A 20,664-nucleotide genomic window follows, 5' to 3' on the forward strand; every position below is an offset into this window, starting at 1 on the left:
AAGCAGTTCATGTTTGTTTCATATTTTTTTTTGCAGTGAACGTCTTTTTACTGTCAACTTTTTAAAATTGACGTGTGGAAAATGTTGGTTATTAGAAGGTTGAAGGAATTCTTAATTGTTTTTAATGACTGAAAGTCAGATTGTAATTAACATTCATTTTATTAAATTTGTTCCGTGACTGCAATTTTTTTTCAGATTTTTTTTTTTGCAGTGAACGTCTTTTTACTGTCAACTTCTTTTTAAAATTGACATGTAAAAAAAATGTTGGTTATTAGAAGGTTAAAGTAATTTGTTCAATGTTTTTAATGACTGAAGGTCAGATTGTAATTAACATTCATTTTATTAAATTTGTTCCGTGACTGTAATTTTTTTTCTTTATTAGAATATCCAATCAGTTGAAAACCCCATTAATACGTTCATAGCACTGTATCGCATGTGATAAGAAGCAACACAGGCAAAGTAAAAAAAAAAACAAAACAAAAAACTCATAAGTTGGGACGCTCCTAAGGCAAGGTAGTACTGCACCAGTAGCATTGTTTCATGTTATTCCAAAAGTTTGTTTTTGAAAAATAAAACACACCCATTCCTATAATTGAAACACAATGGCACTCAGTATTGTATATTCATACAATGATTGCAGATCGATCTTTAGTTCAGTCGGTGGACACTGGCCTTGTTTGGTTGTGTTTGTGCATGACTGAGCAAAGACATTTACTGTGTTCTCTGTCTTTTAAAGTTTGGGCCTTTTCCATTACATTACCTCTCCAAAAATGTGGGTCCAGTGAAGTGACAAAATGACATGTAGTCCACATTTTTGTAAAGGGTAACATCCACGCCCTTCACTAATATGACTTGGTTTTTATCAATAGAAGATGCAATGTCTTGGTTTTCCTCGCCACATGATTAAAAACAATCGCCTTTTTTCTCCCTTTGCAGTAAAATGAATGCTCTGTTCTCTGCTCACTTTCATGCAGATGTCCTTAAATGTTTCTTCAATTATCTAAAATGATGGAACAGCTCCCCTGCTGAGCCCAACTCTGCAGGACTACTTCAATTGTGTGTGTGTGTGGGTGTTAGTGTGAAATATAGCAGTCCATTTGGTGGCAACAGTGCACTACATTTCAGTACTAAATACAGAGGCTTTTAATCTTATAAAATCTGAGATATTTTACAGAGCATGGAGAGCAGGGTATAATGTCTACCTATTACAATGGAAGTTTCTGTCCAATTTGTACTAAGGCAGAGGCTCACACTTCTTCTTTTTTTTTTATAATTACCACTTCAAAAAAATAGTTTTGATACCACCATCATGTATATATATATATATATATATATATATATATATATATATATATATATATATATATATATATATAAACCTCCGCTAACGAACGCTTAAGCTCACGAACTTTTCGCCTCAAAAACGTTAAATTCACGAGCATATAGTCTCTGCTGACGAACTAGTTTTCGGCGGACGAACCAAACCACGCGGTCCAACAGCGCCACGGTGGCGGCCACGAGAAGCTGACGCACACTCACGGCGTCCCAGTTCGTCACCCCCTTTCTTTGAGCGCGGATGTGGTTGGTGTTTGATAGACATTTTGGACCATATTGAGTGTACTTTTGCTATTATGGGACCGAAAAAGACCACACCACAGGCTAGTGTTAAGCCTAAGAAGACATTAAAGAAAATTACAATCTAGCAGAAAAAGGAGATCATTGAAAAACACGAACGAGTTGTGCGTTTGTGTGACTTAGTGTCCCAGTACCAGTACGCTAAGTCTACCATTGCTACCCCAAGGAAGCCATTAAGGGTGCGTGTGTGGCTTTCTCCCACCCTCCTCCTCCCACTCCAGTCCATCAAGCCATCAACTACCATCACAAAGCTAAATAAAACAACTTTATTATACAGTACAGTTTATTTCTTTAATTACAATACAATAGCACATTTATTATACATGAAATAAGGTATATTATGAAAATTATGTTTTATGGGGACCTGGGAACAGATTATTCTCATTTAAATGGTTTCTTATGGGAAATAAATGTTCGTAAGATGAACCTTTCGCCTTACACACACTTTCTGGGAACCAATTCATGAGCTGAGGTATCACTGTGTATATATATATATATATATATATATATATATATATATATATATATATATATATATATATAACATGGGAGAAATTAATCTATTTATATTATTATTGATATCAAAATATCCAATAGCTCAAAAAAATGACAATGTTACAGGTACAATTTTTCCAAGTTGAAAAGCCCGGTTTTAAAAGCTTTGGAACGTTCAGCAGTTTCCTGCAAGTCATCAAACAGGACAAGTTGGGACTAATCTCAAAGCAATGGAGACACATAGCAGACAAAAAAAATATTAAAAAAGTGTCGCACAGTGATTGTTTTTTTTTTTTTTTTTAAAGGATGCACACCACAGGAGACCTTTGATGACGTGAAAGAAACTTATGGTAATGATATCCCATTATATGACCTTGTAAAAACCCTGGCATCATGAATTCAAACATGGTCGGAAATCTGTGGAAAAAGCTCCCAGGCCTGGTCGCCCGTCTTCAGCTATTAATGAGTCATCAGTGAAGTTGAGGCTGCCATTTTGGAAGATCGATGAGTGACCATTTGCCAAATAGTCCAAAAGGTCAAGATTAGTACAGGGTCTGGGGAACCTATCATGTATGACCATTTGCAAATGCATAAGGTGTCTGCCAGATGGATTCGCAGATTGGTGACATCTTTCCAGAAGCGAGATCGTGTCGAGTGCTCGATGATGAATTTGGAGATGTGTCAAAGTTTTTCAAAAGACTGATTACACAGGATGAAACCTCGGTGTATCGCTATGATACAGAGACCAAAGCCCAGTCAGTGCAGTTGAAGTACTTGGACTCACAACCTCCAAAGAAGGTAAGGGCGCAGCCCTCCGGGTGGAGTAGTGATGCCACAATTACAGGAGCCTATTATGCTTCACTTTTGAGCAAACTAAGAGAAGCTATCAAAATTAAGAGATGGGGAAAGATCAGCAAGACAATGCTACGGTCCACAACGCCCTGGTCAGAAGCACATGCCTGTGTACATGAAATTCTCCCCCATTTCCCTGACTCTCCTGACCTTGCACACTTTTGACTTTCACCTCTTCCCAGCCACAAAGTTGTTTTTGAAAGGAAAACACTTCCCAGATGATACAACCTTGATTTCTGAAGTCACATCGTAGTTGGATGACCAACCTGGGGTGTTCTACTAAAACGTGCCTAATTCTGGGTGATTCCTATGTAAAGAAAAAAAATTTTTTTATATATATATATATATATATATATATATATATATATATATATATATATATATATATATATATATATATATATATATATACACACACACACACACACTGTATCTATTTTTTTTCCAGGATGTGCCCGAGTGCTTCAAAGCGGCTCTCATCTGGAGCCTCCTTTTACCGGCACCATGTCAACAAGGAGGAGCGCGGGGTGGTTGAGTTTGAGGCAGATGAATTGGCTTTTGTGGAATAACGTTTGCAGAGGGGAAACACAACACCTCTCTACTAATTTGTCATTGCTGTCACTAGTGCTCCTTTCACTCCAAACAAATGATTAACAGTGCAGATGTGTTTGTTTGCTGTTTGTTTGGCTGCTTCAGAGCCCAATGCTCCTGAATTTGGGTAGAAAAATCAATCGTAGTTCTTTTTGTCATCTTTTGCTGATCATTACAGTTGAGTCACTTAGGTTTGGGTGTTGTGGTAGCAACCTGAGCTCCAATTAAAATTCTTACTTGTCACCAGCTGGGTCATGTCATCAGACAGTGCGTGTGATCACAATAAAGCCTGTTGTGCACTGTGAAGTCAGTAGTTGCTACAAAGTATTAAATATATTCCCCACCTTGGCAAATAGTGACAAAGGTTTCTTGAAGTGACTATCACTTCTAAGTAATTTAATGAGCCACAGCCTTGTCAATATTAACTGTTGACGTATGCTTTTTTTGAAATCGTTGCACAGTGTCAATTATTTAATTCATATGTTCTATGCACATTTATGCTATATTAAGTGTATTATTATTATTAGTATTATTTGCTTGCTTCCGGTCCGGCCTACCCTTGTGGAGTTTGCATATTCTCCCCGTACCTGTGTGATGTTTTTCTAAGCACTCCAGTTTTCTTCCACATTCTAAAAACATGCAGGGTTATGTTGTAATAATGAACACTTTAAATTGCTCATAGATTTGATTGTGGTGCGAATGGTTGCTTGTCTTTGTGTACCAGGCATTTGGCTGCAGACCAGTTAAGGATCTACCCCACCTAATGCCCAGACACGGCTAGGAAAGGCTACAGCTTGTCTGTGACCCTCGTGTAATCGAAATTGAAATTTTCATTCGTCGTTGTAATTTTCAGGATAGACATTTTGTCAGATGTCAGTCAAGATGGTCAGCCCGCCATGCCCCTTTTTGCTTAATGAAATATAATTCATCTGATTTGCACGATTATCTGCTATATTGCTGCATCTTTTTCTGTACTCACAGTACTGCAGTCAATGTGACAATAGTCACTTTGCAGTGAAGAAACATGTTCGGTGAGTGAATAAACTGGGTTGGTTCAATTCACTACTTGTCAATCACAGCTCTAACACAGCTGACTTTACCGGAATTTTTTGTGTAGTTGCTCCCTTTTGAGTTTTGTGATTTTTTTTTTTTTTAATTAAAAAAAAAATTCTCTAGGCTAACTGTACTTCTTTTAGAATCCACATTCTAAAAGTATTCTGGGATGTGTTTCCACTACAGGTGGTCACTCTTTCAAGTAACAAATGGGTCTGCACCCAAATTTGTATTGTTTCTCTGATTGACTCTTAGCCTGGATATGCAAGACAGAAGTTTTTTTATTCCCTGATTAAAGAACCGGCATCCATCATTTGAGTGTCATGTATGATAATGCCATCCAGTGGACTTGATTACTAATTGCACTATGGTCCAACCTGCATTTTCTTTAGATCTGGGTTCACAAATACGGTATAATGATGAATCATAACATTGGTTTGAACCCCTGAGCAGGCTTTATTTTTGTGTTACACTTATATTAACCTGCTGTGTTTCAGTTGCAGTGTAACTGTAGAACCAGAGACACGGTGTTAACTTCAAGTGTAAGGAAAAAAAAACAAAAAAAAAGATTGAGAAAAAGAGTGCAGACAGCAGTAGACCAGCACATGATGAATGACGGACCAGAAGAAAAGGTCAAATTTCACCCTCTAGTGGTGGCGGAAGGTTGGGCAAAAATACATAGACCACCTGACGGACCGACGATTACAATTTCCTCTGGCTTGAAAAACCAACGTTGATGGAAAGGGCGCAGGGCTCTGACGAATGTTGGACCAGCAAAAAAATGTAAGTTGCCCACCTTTGGTTATATCTACAGTATGTGAATGAAATGAGCAATTGAACTATATTCAACAAATCCACTTTCCTCTTCGGAGCAACCACACACTGCACAGTTAGTGAAGCATCACATAGTTTGCCAACCAACAATAAAAAATAAAATAGGGAGAGTGAAAAATGAGATTCGATCCTTGACTAAATTAACCCACCAATGTGCTCATACATTTTTCCCATAGGTTTTGCCTAATTTCACCCACAGGTTTATATGGAATTCTAAATATGTAAAGAATGGTTATAAAACAGGACACATGCATAATGAACATATTGTATGTCTTGATGATGGGCTGTGTCACGCTCACAAACCCCAAAATAGATATTTTTTTTTTTGTCTGTGCGAAAGCCATTTATCGCATGAACGTGGATGACAATATTAATTGGGTATTTAAGAAAGTATTTCATAAAAGAAGCAGAAATGTCTCAATACCAATATGCTATTTTGAGCTGTATAATTCCCTCAGCTCAATTCATAAGCTGAACGTAACATGACTAATCTCCTGACTTCATCTTTGCAGAGTCAACAAGATCAGAGGCAGTGTGTGTAATAGGAATATGAGTTTCAAATGGATAAGGGAGGGCAGAAAAATAGGAATTAAACTCGCTCACAGTGACCCCTGGGTGTTGAAATGGGAGCTCTGTAGTCTCTAATCGGAGCTGGCTCCGTTTCACGAAAAAGCAGGACGAAATGAAAAGATTGAAAATGCAGTATTCCCTGAGATACACTCTACAAAGTGCTCACCATCAGCAGCCAAGTGTGCGTGCCTGCGTGCGTATGTATCAAGTCAGTGCTGTACATCATATTCAACCTCCGCACACTCACGTGCTGTTTGGGTTGTGCTCCGAGCGATAAATGCAACAGTGAAAATACTTTCTGATGATTGTTAAAATGGTGATTTTAACAAATACCGTATTTTCCCCGAGTACGAGCTGAGTTTGTTTTTCCATTGCACATATTGGGGGGGTTGACTTATAATCACACAACTGCAGTAGATAAGCAACTGAGTTCTACTCTGGATTGTGGCCTACATAATTTGGACCCTTGCTGTACGATGCACTGAAACGAACATGCAGTGGAGGTTGGATGGTGCACTAGTGGACGGAACTTGCGCTTCAGAGTTCTGAAGTACGGAATTCAAAAGACATTCCTGGGCTTCCTTGTCCAAGTTTGCATTCAAAAAACATGCATGTTAGTTTCATTGAAGACTGTTCATGTGCGTGTCAATGTGTTTTCTTTATATCTCAGGTTCCATGCTGGCAACTAGTCTAGATAGGTACTCAATGTCACTTCCAGACTCTTGGCAAAAAAAACCTACTAATTTTATTGCTACCAGTTATAATAGGTGGCAATGAGCGTGAAAGCACCTGAATCTTTCACCGCTTTCTCAAACTTTAGGTCACTGACTAAATACACCCTTTAGCAAAACTCATCTTTAACCCAACCACTTTGCGTGTGTGTGTGTATAGGTGTGTGTGCGTGTGTGTGCATGCATGCTTGTGTGCGTGTGTATGTATGTGTGACACTGGTCATCTTGCTGCATCATCACTTGTAAACATTCATTAAAATTGGCTGACTTTTCCTGCCTAAAAGAGTTTTTCCTTTCTCGAATGAAAAAGGAGAGAGCGGGTAAGCGGCTTCCAGGCTCCAACGGGCAAAGTGTGGAGGTTGCTGATAAAACACAACACTTTTGGGAAATGTGTGTGCGCACGCATGGACTGAAAATTCTCATTATTCACAACAACCACAAAGTACCACACCGGGTATCCTCAACTGCTTCTGATACTATATGAACAGCATTTTTGCATTAATGACATTAGGTGAAATAAATGAGAAATAATCCAAGTGCCACCAAAAACTGCCTTTAAAACAGATTATTTGAAGAAAAACACAATTGTTAGATTAAATTTTCATTATTATTTTTCTATGAATTTTATACTTGTAAATTTTGCTTAGTGTTTTTTTTTGGGGGGGTGTTCAAATATGTAAATTGATGGTGTGTTTAAAATGTTTTAGCAAGTTAGTATATGGGAGGAGTGTAGTGAAGCATAAACTACACAAAATATTCACAATACTTTTTATACAAATGATTTAATATATTTACATTCAAATTTGATTTCAATGTATTTAATAAGTTATCTATTCTCACCATGTGGGAGGAATATTTTAATGCAATAATATAAAGCAAATGTTTTATAACATCCTTATACTTTTTACAGGGAGGAAGCCCAGGGGACGGCCCAGGACACGTTGGAGAGACTGTCTTGGCTGGCCTGGGAGCGCCTGGGGATCCTTCCGGAGGAGCTGGACAAAGTGGCTGACGAGGGAGAAATGTGGGCTCCCCTGCTCGGGCTGTTGCCGCCACGACCCGACTTCAGATAAGCGGCAGATAATGGATCATGAATTCATTTTTATTTTATTTTTATTTCATTTTTAAAAAGGTTTAAATACAGCTTAAATGTGCTTTAAATGCGTAGGTGTATTTCAGGGCCTAAACGACATAAAGTATTTTCTTTTTTTCCCCCAATCAAGGTTCAAGTCCCAAAAAAAAGTAGAAAAGTTACTAATATTAATGTAACTTAATAAAGTTATTACATCACTTTTTTAGGTAATTTTACAGTTATAAGTATGCATATTTATGAAACATTCTTTTTGTGAAACCTCATACTGGATCGATTGGAGTAGAATTATTTCAACTCAATGAACAAAGGACCCATGGTGACATTGGAAACATTATATTTTCTTCCCGCCAGCTTTATCAGCACTTCGGCTTGACGCTTCACACTTGAACGCAACACAAATGTGCCAAAGTCAGCAGAAATTCCTCCCTTTATTTACAGGCTCCTCTACAGCATATGGATCAATACAATCTGTGTATAATATAAGAGGAACAAGAGCCACCACACACACTGAAGGTTACGTGGGTGTGTGTGTCCCATCGCAGCGAATGGGACATTTTTTGTGTGTAGCCAAGCATTTTGTTTCCTAGAGGGCAAAAGTTGGGCCTTGCAGACAAAGACGAAAATAGTCTATTAGACTTCACGGCCGGGTTCAAACACCACGGAGTTGTTTTCAATTATACGTTTTCTCCTAGCCAAGCTGTTGGATCCCAAAGAGCACATCTTGAGAAGAATTGATTTCCAGCAAAAACATGGTGAACGTCTCCAACTGGGAAGCAGTCCAAACAGGAATGGTAGACAATGAAAACTGCCTTGTGGAAAAGAGTGAACAATATAATGTACGGAACAGAAGTAGCTGAGATATGCTAATACAAAACCAGACACAATGGTACTTCCTAGCACATATTGAAACAAATCCAACGAGTCTGGAATTGGTCTAACCTGCTCTAGTCAAATAATGTAGATATGCCAGTCTTGGGCAGTGGGGTAGTATGTTCTGTCACGTGAAGATGAACAACTGCTCACTATGAGCCCCACTAGTGCAATGTTAACCAACACTTTGGGTCACAGTGGCAATTACCAAGCTTGAATCCAGGGAGAAACACGGATGCTGAAAAAAATTAGTGGACCTGTGACCGGTCTTTCAGGCCTTCTTTTTGGGATGTACTGTATCTACCTTATTCCTACGCCCTATGAGACTTTACGTGAATTGTGCAAATGAATTCCAGTATGGCGTAACCAATGTATTGTTTATATTGTTAACTGTTTGCCTGAGTCCACTTTCTATCACAATGACAGGTAAACATGTTGAGTCTCAGACTAATTCCTTCGTCTTCTTCATCCCATCCCTACCGGGGTTGGGGCTATAAACTGCCGCTGTTGTCAAAACAATGGTCCCCGCCTCCTCCGGGGAGGACGTTTAAAGCAATGTTTGCAGCGACAATTTCAACTAATTTTCTTTTTACCCTTTATTTTCTATTCTGAAGAATTTTCAGAAAATAAATGAGCATTTTGTCAAGTGCGCATAGCCACTATTTGGATGGAGCTTGCTGAATTGTTCTGATATATTCAACCATATCATACTCAATTCATCAAGATGCTAGAATTCGTCAGCGGTTTTCCACACTTTAAATTTTTCAAGTAATAGCCGCCGGTAGTGCAAAATGTTAATGCGCCCAACCCATGAAAATGCAAGGTTCTCACAAGAGCTCTGAAGCTGCGCTTAATTGGCGGATTGTGTTCGACCCAGCATCTGTCACCTGGGAGTCGCAAAAGCCGCAGCACTCACTGCATATATTTTAGTCTCCTCGTCTCCAACAAGCAGACATTTTCTCTGTGTGTATGTCATCAAGGTCAGCCTTCCAAGCCGAGTGCAGCCTGAACAAACAACACTCTTAATTGCTTCCTGATTGACTTTGTGTATGTGCAAACCTCTTCCACAGTATAATCGTCAATGCTTTATGTTGCTTAGGTAAACTTGGAGTTTTCAGTTAGAAGAACAATATAACTCAGAATTGAAAGGAAAATGAAGGTGGGAGGAGGGTTGAAATGGTTATTTTCACTTTGAGGAGCTACTAAAGTACTTTTGTTTCATTCAAAAGGGATCTTACATGTTTGGGAAAGGTGATTGTTTAGTAACTTGCATCCAAAATGTGAGTTTCTGGAGTTGGTTTCCAACAACGTTTTTTACTTTCCCCTACTCTATTCTACCCTTCTTTACCCGACAAAAGCCAGTTTCCACAAATAAATCGACCCGACTTTACTCACTTTTGCTGGTACTTACTGCTTTGTGATTCCAAAAAAAAAAACAGTAGCCCGGTTCCAAAATGTGACATAAATACTTTGGAGTATGTAAGTAAACCATTCTGCAACAGTGGAAATCATTTTGTAATATATTTGACATTTTTAGGCCACGAAAAATCTGCTTCCATTTATTGATCAGCCTACTGTAAGTCTGTTAAATTGAGGCTCCACTACTCATTTTACAGGTTTTCTACCTGTTCAGATTCTGGCCTCTTCGCTCTGGTAAATGGTCTTTCACTTAAATAGAGCATTCCTACCTTGGATACTCGAAGCCCTTTACACCGGCTACTCATTTACTGACGTATGACGCCACAGGAGGATCAACTGGGGGTTTCGTTAAGCATGAATATCTCAAGGACGTTAATGTTGTTGAATGCTGATGCCTCCTTATTCTCCCTTACCCCCTCATTGTACTTTACATTATAAGGGCCAGGATGTCGGCTGACTCACTTGCATGAGACAGGACCTCTGGAACAGGCTAATTACAGCAAGACAAGAAGTATTGTGTAATAAATCTCCATCCTTGGATATTTTGATGAATGTTACAGACTTGTGATAAAAACAGCTGGGAACAGTTTTTACATGAATAAAAACCATTCTATTTCTCCTTTTAAAACACGACTTTGGTAATTCCGAGTGTGCCCAACACGAGTTCAGGAATCTGTGAATTATACTACAGTAGACTATTTGGTGTAGAACATGAGTTTTCATTGAATATATGACACAGTTAAGTTAAGAGGAAAATACTAATTCGCAATCAAAAGGAAACAGCAAAAACATGTTTTTTTTTAACATTCCTTTATAACAGAATGTTCATATTTAAATTCCATTTTTCATTTTGTTTTTATTCTGGAGAGTAGGAGTGGGGTTTTTCAGTGTCTAATTAAATGTGACACAATGCAATTACGCACTCAGGCTTATGAAAAGAGAAACCTGGCTCGCTTTCCAGCTAACAGGCGCCGTAATTGCTTTCTATACCTTTTTAAACGACTTTCCATAATCGATGCCATCGTGAACTTGTACTCATAACTCACACGTGCTTCTACTTTTTGCTTAACAAAGTGTTGAAGTGGGGGATAACTATGTGCAGCAATCAAAGCCTCAGGTCAAACTGAGAAATGAGGCAAGGATATACTGCATCTAACAGTAGAAATTACAAGCCACAAAGTTATTCTGCACAATTAGTTTGACCAAATACCAAATGTCATTAGAGAATACTAGGACTAGCTCGATAAATACTATTACCAGCTACCTTGACCACCCATGTTATGACCAGATACCAATATAAGGCACCAAATACCAGATTCTATTAAAAGTCACTAAACTCCATTTCTAAATGGCAGACACTTTTTGCAGTGTCAAGATCCACTCTAATTCTTTGCTCAGTTGTCCCGGAATTTTTCTCAGTTTATTCTCAGTGACGCAGGAAGGTATTGAGCAAGGAGTTGCATGTCTAGCAACAACTAGAAATCAGCTCCTGAGTCACTAGCCTTGCTAAGGGCAGAACACGCCTTCGTGCTCCTTTATTTTGCACCTTGTTTGAAATCTGCTCCTATGTTAAGAGTGGGCAATCCTGTTCCTAGAAAGCTGCCTACCAGTATGTTTTCGATCATACCTGATTCAAATTATCAGCTCATCAGCAAGCTTTGTAGAGGCCTGCTATTAATCCTGATCATTTGAATCAGGTGTGTTGTAGAAGGGAGATATCAAATGCATGCAGGATAGCGGCTCTCTACGACCGGAGGTGCCTAGGTAAATGCTTCTGTGCTTTTTGTTTGGTAGATTTAATTATTAATATTTTTCCCTTGGTAATCCTCCTTGCTTTGCTTATCCTCTTTAAGTTGCTCTTAGTTTGGACTGTTGCTCTTCTCCCAATGTATTTATTAATAGTGCTTTTCATGCATTAATTTTTCTTTGTACTACTGTAAATTAAAACAAAATACCGTATTATCTTTTTGTTTTTGTGCTCCTTCTGCTCATTTTAGCACCATGTGATATTGTGTTTCTTGTTTTGTACTTTGTGTAAACTTTAATTGCAATGAGGACTTTGGGGAACTACTTCTTCACTACGTTTGCTTTGAGGTTTAACCAGAAGCCAAACCCCTGCAAACACATGAATGACATAAGAAAACAAGGACTTTGCAAGTTACTCATCGAGCAATGTGAGTATTTGAGCAGCGCAGTTGTGCAAATGATGCATTTATCAAGCACTTCAGTAAATGTGTGCATTCAGTATTTATTTATTTTGCGTTTCTTTGCATGAAACATAATTATCTGATTCAGGGATGTTATGTCCGTTTTTAAATTGATGACCTTCATGTAAAAGGCTATAGTGGATTCGGACAAGATGATCCGTTACTGCACAGATGCATAAAATGTTTGTCTATAACAGTTAACAGTAAACAATCCGGACAATAACTTTAAAATAGTTGCTGATGCTTCTGAAACTCATTTGTTACATTTTTTCTCTTTTTCAACTGACATGTGGTGATATTGTCAAATTTACCAGCAGGCCCTTGCAACTAAAACAGCATGCGCGAGCGTTCGAGATAATCAACTCATTCATTATGCCCTGACGCATGCAACGCAAGCATGCTGGGTAATAGCCAATGTGCAAAAATTATTATTGCGCGAATTCAACCAAATTGCCCTTTGCAGCGCCTTCTATTCATTCTTTTGTAACCATGTGTGATTATGTTCATTATTATTATGGTGTCATTTTTTCTGCAACAGGGTACTGTCTGCCTCCTCCCTGCCACACAGCAACAATTGCCTAATACATTTACTAGATACTGAGCACACCATTACCAAATAAATATCATCACAAGATAACAAACACTACGAACAGATAGCTTACAGACACCATTACCAAATACCAAACACTATTACCAGACACCAAATGCCATTGCCAGAAATCAAATGATTACCAGATATCATTACCAGATCAGCATCCCAATACCCAAAAAAAGATAGTGAATACGTACATTCCCAAACATCACATACATAAACAAATACCATTACAGTCACAAAATACAGTAAGCAATTACAGACTATCATTAATAGACACCAACTAACATTAACTAACACTTATCATTATAACATAGTGACGAGATTAGTTGACCACACATACCATTTTATTACCAAATGCAAAGTAGGACTAAATAATAAACATGGATTACTACAATTTAACACATACTGCTCCACAAATCAAAAGTACTGGCCAGTCCTTATGTGGGTTTTAGGTTTTTATAAATTATTGACCAATATGAAGTGTTTTAAATCCTTGGTGTCTTTGAGGATATAATGTTAATAGCTAATAAAGAGTACAGCTTTTTTTCCCTGAAAAATAATGCTTTTGGAGATGCAAAATGTGTGCCTGACATCAATAAACAATTCAATTGCTAGATTCCTATAATAGAGGTGCTTTGGCCTTGAGTATATGTTTAAGTGCTTATAACTCAATACATCCATATCTCAAACAGCTTTTGCCATTGAAATGAATATAAATACCATGTAAATATATATATTTATAGATAAATAAATATACCATATAAATATCATGTTTCCATGAGGAGAGTGATCACTAAAGGTTTTGTGGTAGTTGTGTATATACTGTCCATGTAATTTGCTTTCATTTATTTATAATGATGAAAGCTTTAGTTTTTTTAATTGTTGCTGCCAAATGGCTGCTTTTTGTGGTAAATTGAGTTTGCTGATAAAATCTAGTACTTGTGCCCTCTCCCCCTCCAAGTCAAAGGAAAAAAAAAGATAATATGAATAATACATGTACAAGTGATGGATCGTACCGTGAAAAACCTGCTCAGGTCGCTTATAAGACAAGGTCCTACTGCACTACGACAAATTACCAATGAACATTACTAGCAAACAAAGACCATGTCATAGTACGATTCCCCATTGGCAAAATCCCAAAGAACCAAGTCAAGTGTCTATCATTTGACTTTTATACATTTTGAATGTCCACAACGGGCACGTCCTAACACACAGTGGCACATAGTGTAAATGCAAATTGTAACTCAAAAGGAGTAAATGGAGGAAGTGATGATGCATGAGAATGTATAGAAAAGAAAACGAGAAAGCCAAAAGTGGAGAAAAGAACTGAAGAGATTTGAAAGTAATAGAGCTGTTGTGAGACTTCCTTTTCTTGGATGGATGGATAGAGAAATAAAAATGAGAGGTGCGCGGGTGGGGGGGTGGACTCTGCCTCCACTTTAGCAAAACACCACTACTCTGTTGGGATAATGGATTTGAGAAAGTTGGGGACAGAAGAAGAAGAAACGAAGGGAGGAACAGGCAGTCATGATAATGTTGCCTTCTCAGCAGTGCAGCACAGCGGAAGCAGAGGTAATGATGGTGGGGATGCGAATGCTTTTCGCACACTTGGGAGGCTGAGGTGGAGGACCGTTACGCTACAAGAGGGAGGAAACAGAGAGCGCACAACTCTTCATTCCAAAGCACAACTACTAGGGACAGACAATTTCAGGGAATTTCTTATTTAACGTCTGCTAAAATAATTTATTTAATGCACATTAATCGTTCAGGTTTATATCTTTATTTTGTACGGTGGTTGTCGATCAGTTAAAAGCAGCCATATAGAGGATTGAAGTGGGATCTCAATAAAATGAAATTCACATGTGTACTTTTTAACAATTATATATCTTTTAAACATATAGCCATACATATGGTTTTACCTCCCACAGGCCAGGATGCTAATTTGAGATTATGCTGCACCTAAGTGAGACAAAGGAAATGCTTGGGAAATATTTATGCAAGACGCTTATTCGACGCGACACCCGAGTTTTGTTTGTGACTCTTCCACTTTAGCTCAAGATGAACAGTTCGTGTCAGGACAACGGCGAGGAGGAAGTGAGCGATAGCACACACAAGGAGACAGGAAGGTATGTGAACACGGGACGAGATTAAAAGAACATGCTACCATGTCTGCTTCCACACTCTTTCTCGCCTTCTTCCTTTTTAATCTTTCTGACTGGAGCTAGCTCCAATTCACGTAACAGAGGCATACTCTATTCAATAAGTCATTCTGATAATATTTTTTGGAATAACACAAAAAAAACCAAAAAAAAACAAAGGCAATTTGGATGATGACGAAGGCCGGCTTACAGTTAACACATTATACTTTTCTAAGCGTTATTAATTGCACATCTAAAGGTGCACACACACACCAAAAAAATCCATTCAGTCAGTAACCTTGACACCCTAACTGTTGATCAGGCTAGCCAACATTCCCTGTATGGCTAGGAATATACTTTTGATAATACTTCGACAGCTAGCATCAGACTTCTGATAGTACAGCTAGCAACATGCATCTTATAGTACAGCTTTTGTCATATTCTGGCTTATTTTTATTGATTTGTTATCACATGAATGTGATTAGCCTTATTTCAATGTACCAGGATTCGCAACGGCAGTTGATCTCAGTATCTGTCACCCTCTTATAGGGCTTTTAAAATGAGGCACTAGAAATTACAATTTCAAAAGTATTTGTCATTGTTTTCTGCAAGAAATCTTATGCATTAAAGTCAAAGTGGTATTGATACTTGGTATTGGTAATTACTTGAGTTTAGTACTGGTATCTGTTTAAAAACAGTGGTGGTCGAACATTCATAAAAAAAAAACAACAAAAAAAAACAATGATCAGTCAAGATAAATTATCGGGATTAAGAAAATACAAGATTGTCTCTTCCTGACAAAACAATTAAATATGGTAAGCTGTTTACATATTACATTACCTCTTACAGCATTTAACTAATTTACCATGTCCAAAATTAAACACCCACAACAGGGGGTCTACGGTTTACGACGGAATGCTATTCACACGATGGCAATGCTACTTGAATTTGTGATTAAGTCGGAGTGCGTCATAGACACTAACACCGGAGTAAAGCCATAATTACATGTAAACGAACAAACAAAAAACACTTTAATTAATGTAACAGTAGAAGAACAGTAAGCATGCTGCTGATACTATTGATACTATTTTTTATGTTTATGGTGAAACGTTCTTCTGTTCGTAAAGTAATATATCCAAAACCATACCTGCGTAAACCAATAATATTTCGTTAATAATAATATTTCGTTTCTAAAGGGGAACATTTATTTGCAAAACATGAACAAACGGAGGGTCAGTCAGCATCCTGGATTGCGTTCTATTTACCCAGCCGCGTATGGAGTAGGGAAACTCATTACTTGGTTTACCACCCACTCATTTTCTGCATCACTTATGATTTCTAAATCTGACCAACATGAAGGCTGTCCTGCATCCCATAAAGAATAACGGTATTTGAAAGTGAAGTAATCACTTCCGTTTCCTGTCACGTCCGCGTGAGGTGTGACAGCCTCTTCCCTCGGACGCCTTTGGGCGATCTTGTTTTTTTGCATTCTGGAGGCCTAGCGTGCCACCCCCTCCCGCTCAGCACTCCCATCTTCCCAAGCTCTTGCTCAAGTCACTGCCTCTGGTGGCTCATTTCAAAATCCAAACGCTGGTGTGCAAGACTGCAAATGAGCACATTTCCTCGTCCCTGCAGGGTCTTGCTCCGGCTAGCCTGCGCACAGTGGCCAGTCAATACTCTGCTAATGTTATCTGTTTGCCTCCTATCGTGGGACCTGGTGGTCCTGGCCTTGACTTTCATTCAACCCTCGCCCCCTGCAGGTTCACTAAAATGCTAGAGTGAAAGTTGTGACTCCAGCCGTTAAAAGTGCGGCCCAAATGAAAATGTGAAGGAAGGAACAAAAAATATAAAAGAAATACAGTAAGCATGCACCTTGTTTGCATGCTCGGTTACCTTGAAAAAAAGCCCCAAACACATTTGTATGTTTGGATTCAGTCTAATCCGTCTGCCTAGCCACAGCAATTCCCTTTCCGCTAGAATTTTCCCAAAGAGTTAGATTCCAGGTTGATGCGCAAATGTTGCATAGAAAATGTACTGTAAACAACCTATGTGAGTTTCCATTGATTCATCGACTGGTCTGTGTCCAGAGGACCCCCGGTTCAATTCCCTAGTCTAACATAATAGCACTTGCTAAAGGCCTTTAAGAGTGTTAAATGTCATCCATCCAAGCATTTAACTGGAACCTTTCTCAGTTGACTTTAAGACAAGGGAAGGTGTAAAACATGGACCGTTGGCCAGCAAATCCCAGCAGTGGATCAAATGTAATGGTGAAAATGCTGGATATACGAAATTGCATGTATGCATTTAAGATTGCTTAAAAGCGCCTTTTATGAACAAGATGTTTCATCTTTGATCACATTTTGAAGCAAAATTTTATCAGATAAGAAAATAAACAACCTGAAAAAAGGATGAAAGACAATAAGGCATCACTTTATCCCCCTTGTAAATGCTGTTGGGTAGATACCATTGATATTGACTACACACGCTTATTCAAATGTGAGGTTTAGAACTAGACCAAGCTTAATCATATCAAGACCCCCCCTATTAATGTGATCTATACCATAACCTGTGTAGCTCGTATAGAAAATACTGCATTATACCGTTTATTACGGCATATTAATTTTACCAATCACGTCACATGATTAGTAAATTAGCCAATATCCACTTGCTAACGCTTCACAATAGTTCATGCAAAAGAACACTGAAGTGGAGTAAGGGCATTACAACAAGGCTATACATGATTGTCAACTCACTAAGGTTTTACTATATTTTACAACTTTCAGAAACCCTATAGTGCATCAGTTAAAATAATCAAGCAATCTTAGAAGTTTGTATGTTCTCCCCATGCACATGCGGGTTTTGTCCGGGTGTTTCAATTTCCTGCCATATTCCCAAAAACATGCAAAATAGGTATTTTAAACTCTCCCAATTTTCCTTGGGTGCGTTTGTGAGTGTGAATGGTTGAATGCCTCTGTATGTCCTGTAGTTGACCGGCAGTCTGCTTTGGGTTTACCATCGCTACTGCCCAAAGTCAGCTAGGTTAGACTACAGCATGCCCGCAACCCTAGTGAGAATAAGCGGCTACGAAAATGGTTGGATAAAATAAATCTTATCTTGCCTTATTAGAAACTTTAGACTTGCCTTCAAATCCAGACTGTCAATGAATTGTGCTGGTGCCACCACTGGCTAGTTTAATATTCTATTGTAGTCTATTCATAGACAATAAAAGGTTTGAACTACTTGTGTTTAACTTTCAAAGTAAACATATTTTGTTGTCTCTGCTCTCCAGGTGACTATTTACAGATGACTCAACTTCCCTCTGAAGCGGGATGAGTGTTCATGTTTGGCTAAGTTTAAAGTGAGATTTTTCAGGCCCGACAAATCAGTGACGAATCACCTGTGACCAAAGTGCCGCTCGTCTCTCTCACGCACTTACATAGACACACAAAAAAAACACACAACTGCATATTTGTGCACAGCAGCTCAACGACAAGCTGCTCAAAATAAAATCCTTCCTCACTTGTTTTCCTCACTAATGATGCCATGACTAAAATGTTAATTACCCCTAAAAAGATAAATGATTTTCAAAAATCAAACAGCAATTAGCGTGGATCATCATTAGCGCCATTAGCTGCTACAGTAAGATGGAGGATTATTGAGCAAAGGGCGGCATGCTCATCAGCGCCTCATTCAGCAGGTTTTTCGTGGTCTGAAAGAAAACTTGGAATGAAGATACGGCAGAAATCAGAGGAAGAATGCACTGAATGCATGATTCGCAAGGAGGCGTGCTGAAAACATCACACTCTAGCAAGAGCTTTACTTTAAGCCTACATACAGTACTTCTTGTCATGTTGGACAAGAGAAGAAGGCTTATTTTGTTCAGGTGAAGATTAAATGAGTCAAAAAACTACATCACCAGCAGTGATATCATAGTAACAGATAAAGCCAACATGTAGAAACATGGTTGCTACGACAGACACTTTTCTGATCTTAAAGCTTTAACTCGCGCCAAGAAACAAACAACACAAGCATAATTATTTTAAAACTGTTTTGTCTATTACAGAATATTCTTAGTCTATTACTTATCGGAAAATGTTTGACTTGAGGTCAGGGATGGAGTAACTATGGCACACGTTGGCTAGATGTGTCCAAGGCCACCCCATGTCACTTTTATGGCCCCGAAAATAGGGAAAAAATTGACCTACCATTTTAACATACAGTAAGTATTCTTAGTAAAAGTACGTGATGAACATTATCACATTTTTTCATTGAATGCAGTAGTCTGTACTGGTAAGATATCGGTACATAAACAAGTTTTAATTCTCTATTGTTAGCGTATTTCTTACTTTCCGCATGGCCACTGCTCGGTTAGAATGAGAAAGCAATTGTGCGAATCCAACCCAATCATGCCAAATCTTATTTCCACTGCCCTCTTCCCTTCTCAAGGTCACGACACTCCATTCCAAATCCTTCTCCTTGATATCTGCACCTGAGCACCTACTGGTGGATTGCGGAGAATCTTAGGAGAGATAACTCAGAGATCATTACTCTGCCAGCCAATCCTGGTGGGACATGTATTTCTTACCTTGTGTTTTCCTTTTATTGAGTGCGGAAGGTCAGTTGCAAATCCACTGCTGCATAGGGAAAATGTGTATACACCCATTGACGACAACAACTTCACTAATAGTGTGAGTCTTGCGAATTTCAAAACCAATGGCGTGTATTGTATGTATAAGATCATTTATTTATGCATACATGTTATATACAATTCTGATGACTGTTCTTCAGTGTACATGCCCTATGTCACAGCCCTGGGGACAATAATGATGTTTCTTGGTATGCATTGTCGACCTGCGCTTTGCATAAAGGTTTATTTATGGATTTACTTTTTTGTGCTTTAAGCATTTCCCGCAGTCTGGAGGGACGTAATAGAAGTTGTGCGTACCTTGCTGTACGAAGGAACCGTACACGAACCACATGGAGTTGTAGAGCGTTGTGGAAGACACAGAGCCCATGGGCAGTCGAGGAGGGTTGAGCCAGTTGAGCAAGTAGACCAGGATGCCAACCAGCAGCACGGTGCCGGCGATACACGCCCACAACGACAGGTCGAAGGGTGCCAGACAGGCAAACATGTCCACCGTGCGCTCAGCCTTACGCAGCAGCACACCCACTGAATAGTCCATGTAGCGTGTGGTGAAGTCCACGACGCTCTCACGCTCTGGCGTGATAGTCAGGGCAGAGAGGCCAACATCGGCTCGCTTAGAGATGGAAGACAAGGACAACGGGATGTGGTCAAATAAATGTGTTGGCCTAATAAGCGCATGGGCTTAAAATATGAATTTTGTACTCACAATTTTTGAGAACATCAAAAACATCATTTTTCAACATTGGGATATCATCCAGTGCAATACAGTATAGTGCAAAACTCAAAAGCCGAGAGGCTAGATTTTGCCTGTCGCATCACTTTGTAATATTGCCATGTACGTATAATAGAATAGAATAGATTAGAACACATATAGCTGGTATATTGAGATGATGCATATAACCACCCCTTTGTTTGGAAGTCACATCAGTAAATGAC

The 20,664-nt window shown here is 38.7% G+C and overlaps 1 protein-coding gene across 7 annotated transcripts in view; it reads right to left on the minus strand.

Moving 5' to 3' along the window:
• grid2 (glutamate receptor, ionotropic, delta 2) overlaps positions 1 to 20,664 on the minus strand; it is a 461,289-nt gene that overhangs the window by 80,971 nt on the left and 359,654 nt on the right. For all 7 annotated transcript variants that reach the window (XR_015865772.1, XR_015865770.1, XR_015865771.1 and 4 more), the window contains one exon: positions 20,029 to 20,341. Coding sequence is in view for 4 of the 7 variants with exons in the window: in XM_088415956.1 (XP_088272082.1) it covers positions 20,029 to 20,341 (313 nt within the window). In the remaining 3 variants the exon portion in view is untranslated. The remainder of the gene's footprint in view (positions 1 to 20,028; positions 20,342 to 20,664) is intronic.

Source organism: Hippichthys cyanospilos, chromosome 1 (assembly GCF_059441005.1).
Source record: "Hippichthys cyanospilos isolate Australia breed blue-spotted pipefish chromosome 1, RoL_Hcya_1.0, whole genome shotgun sequence".
NCBI classification, from domain to species: Eukaryota; Metazoa; Chordata; class Actinopteri; order Syngnathiformes; family Syngnathidae; genus Hippichthys; species Hippichthys cyanospilos.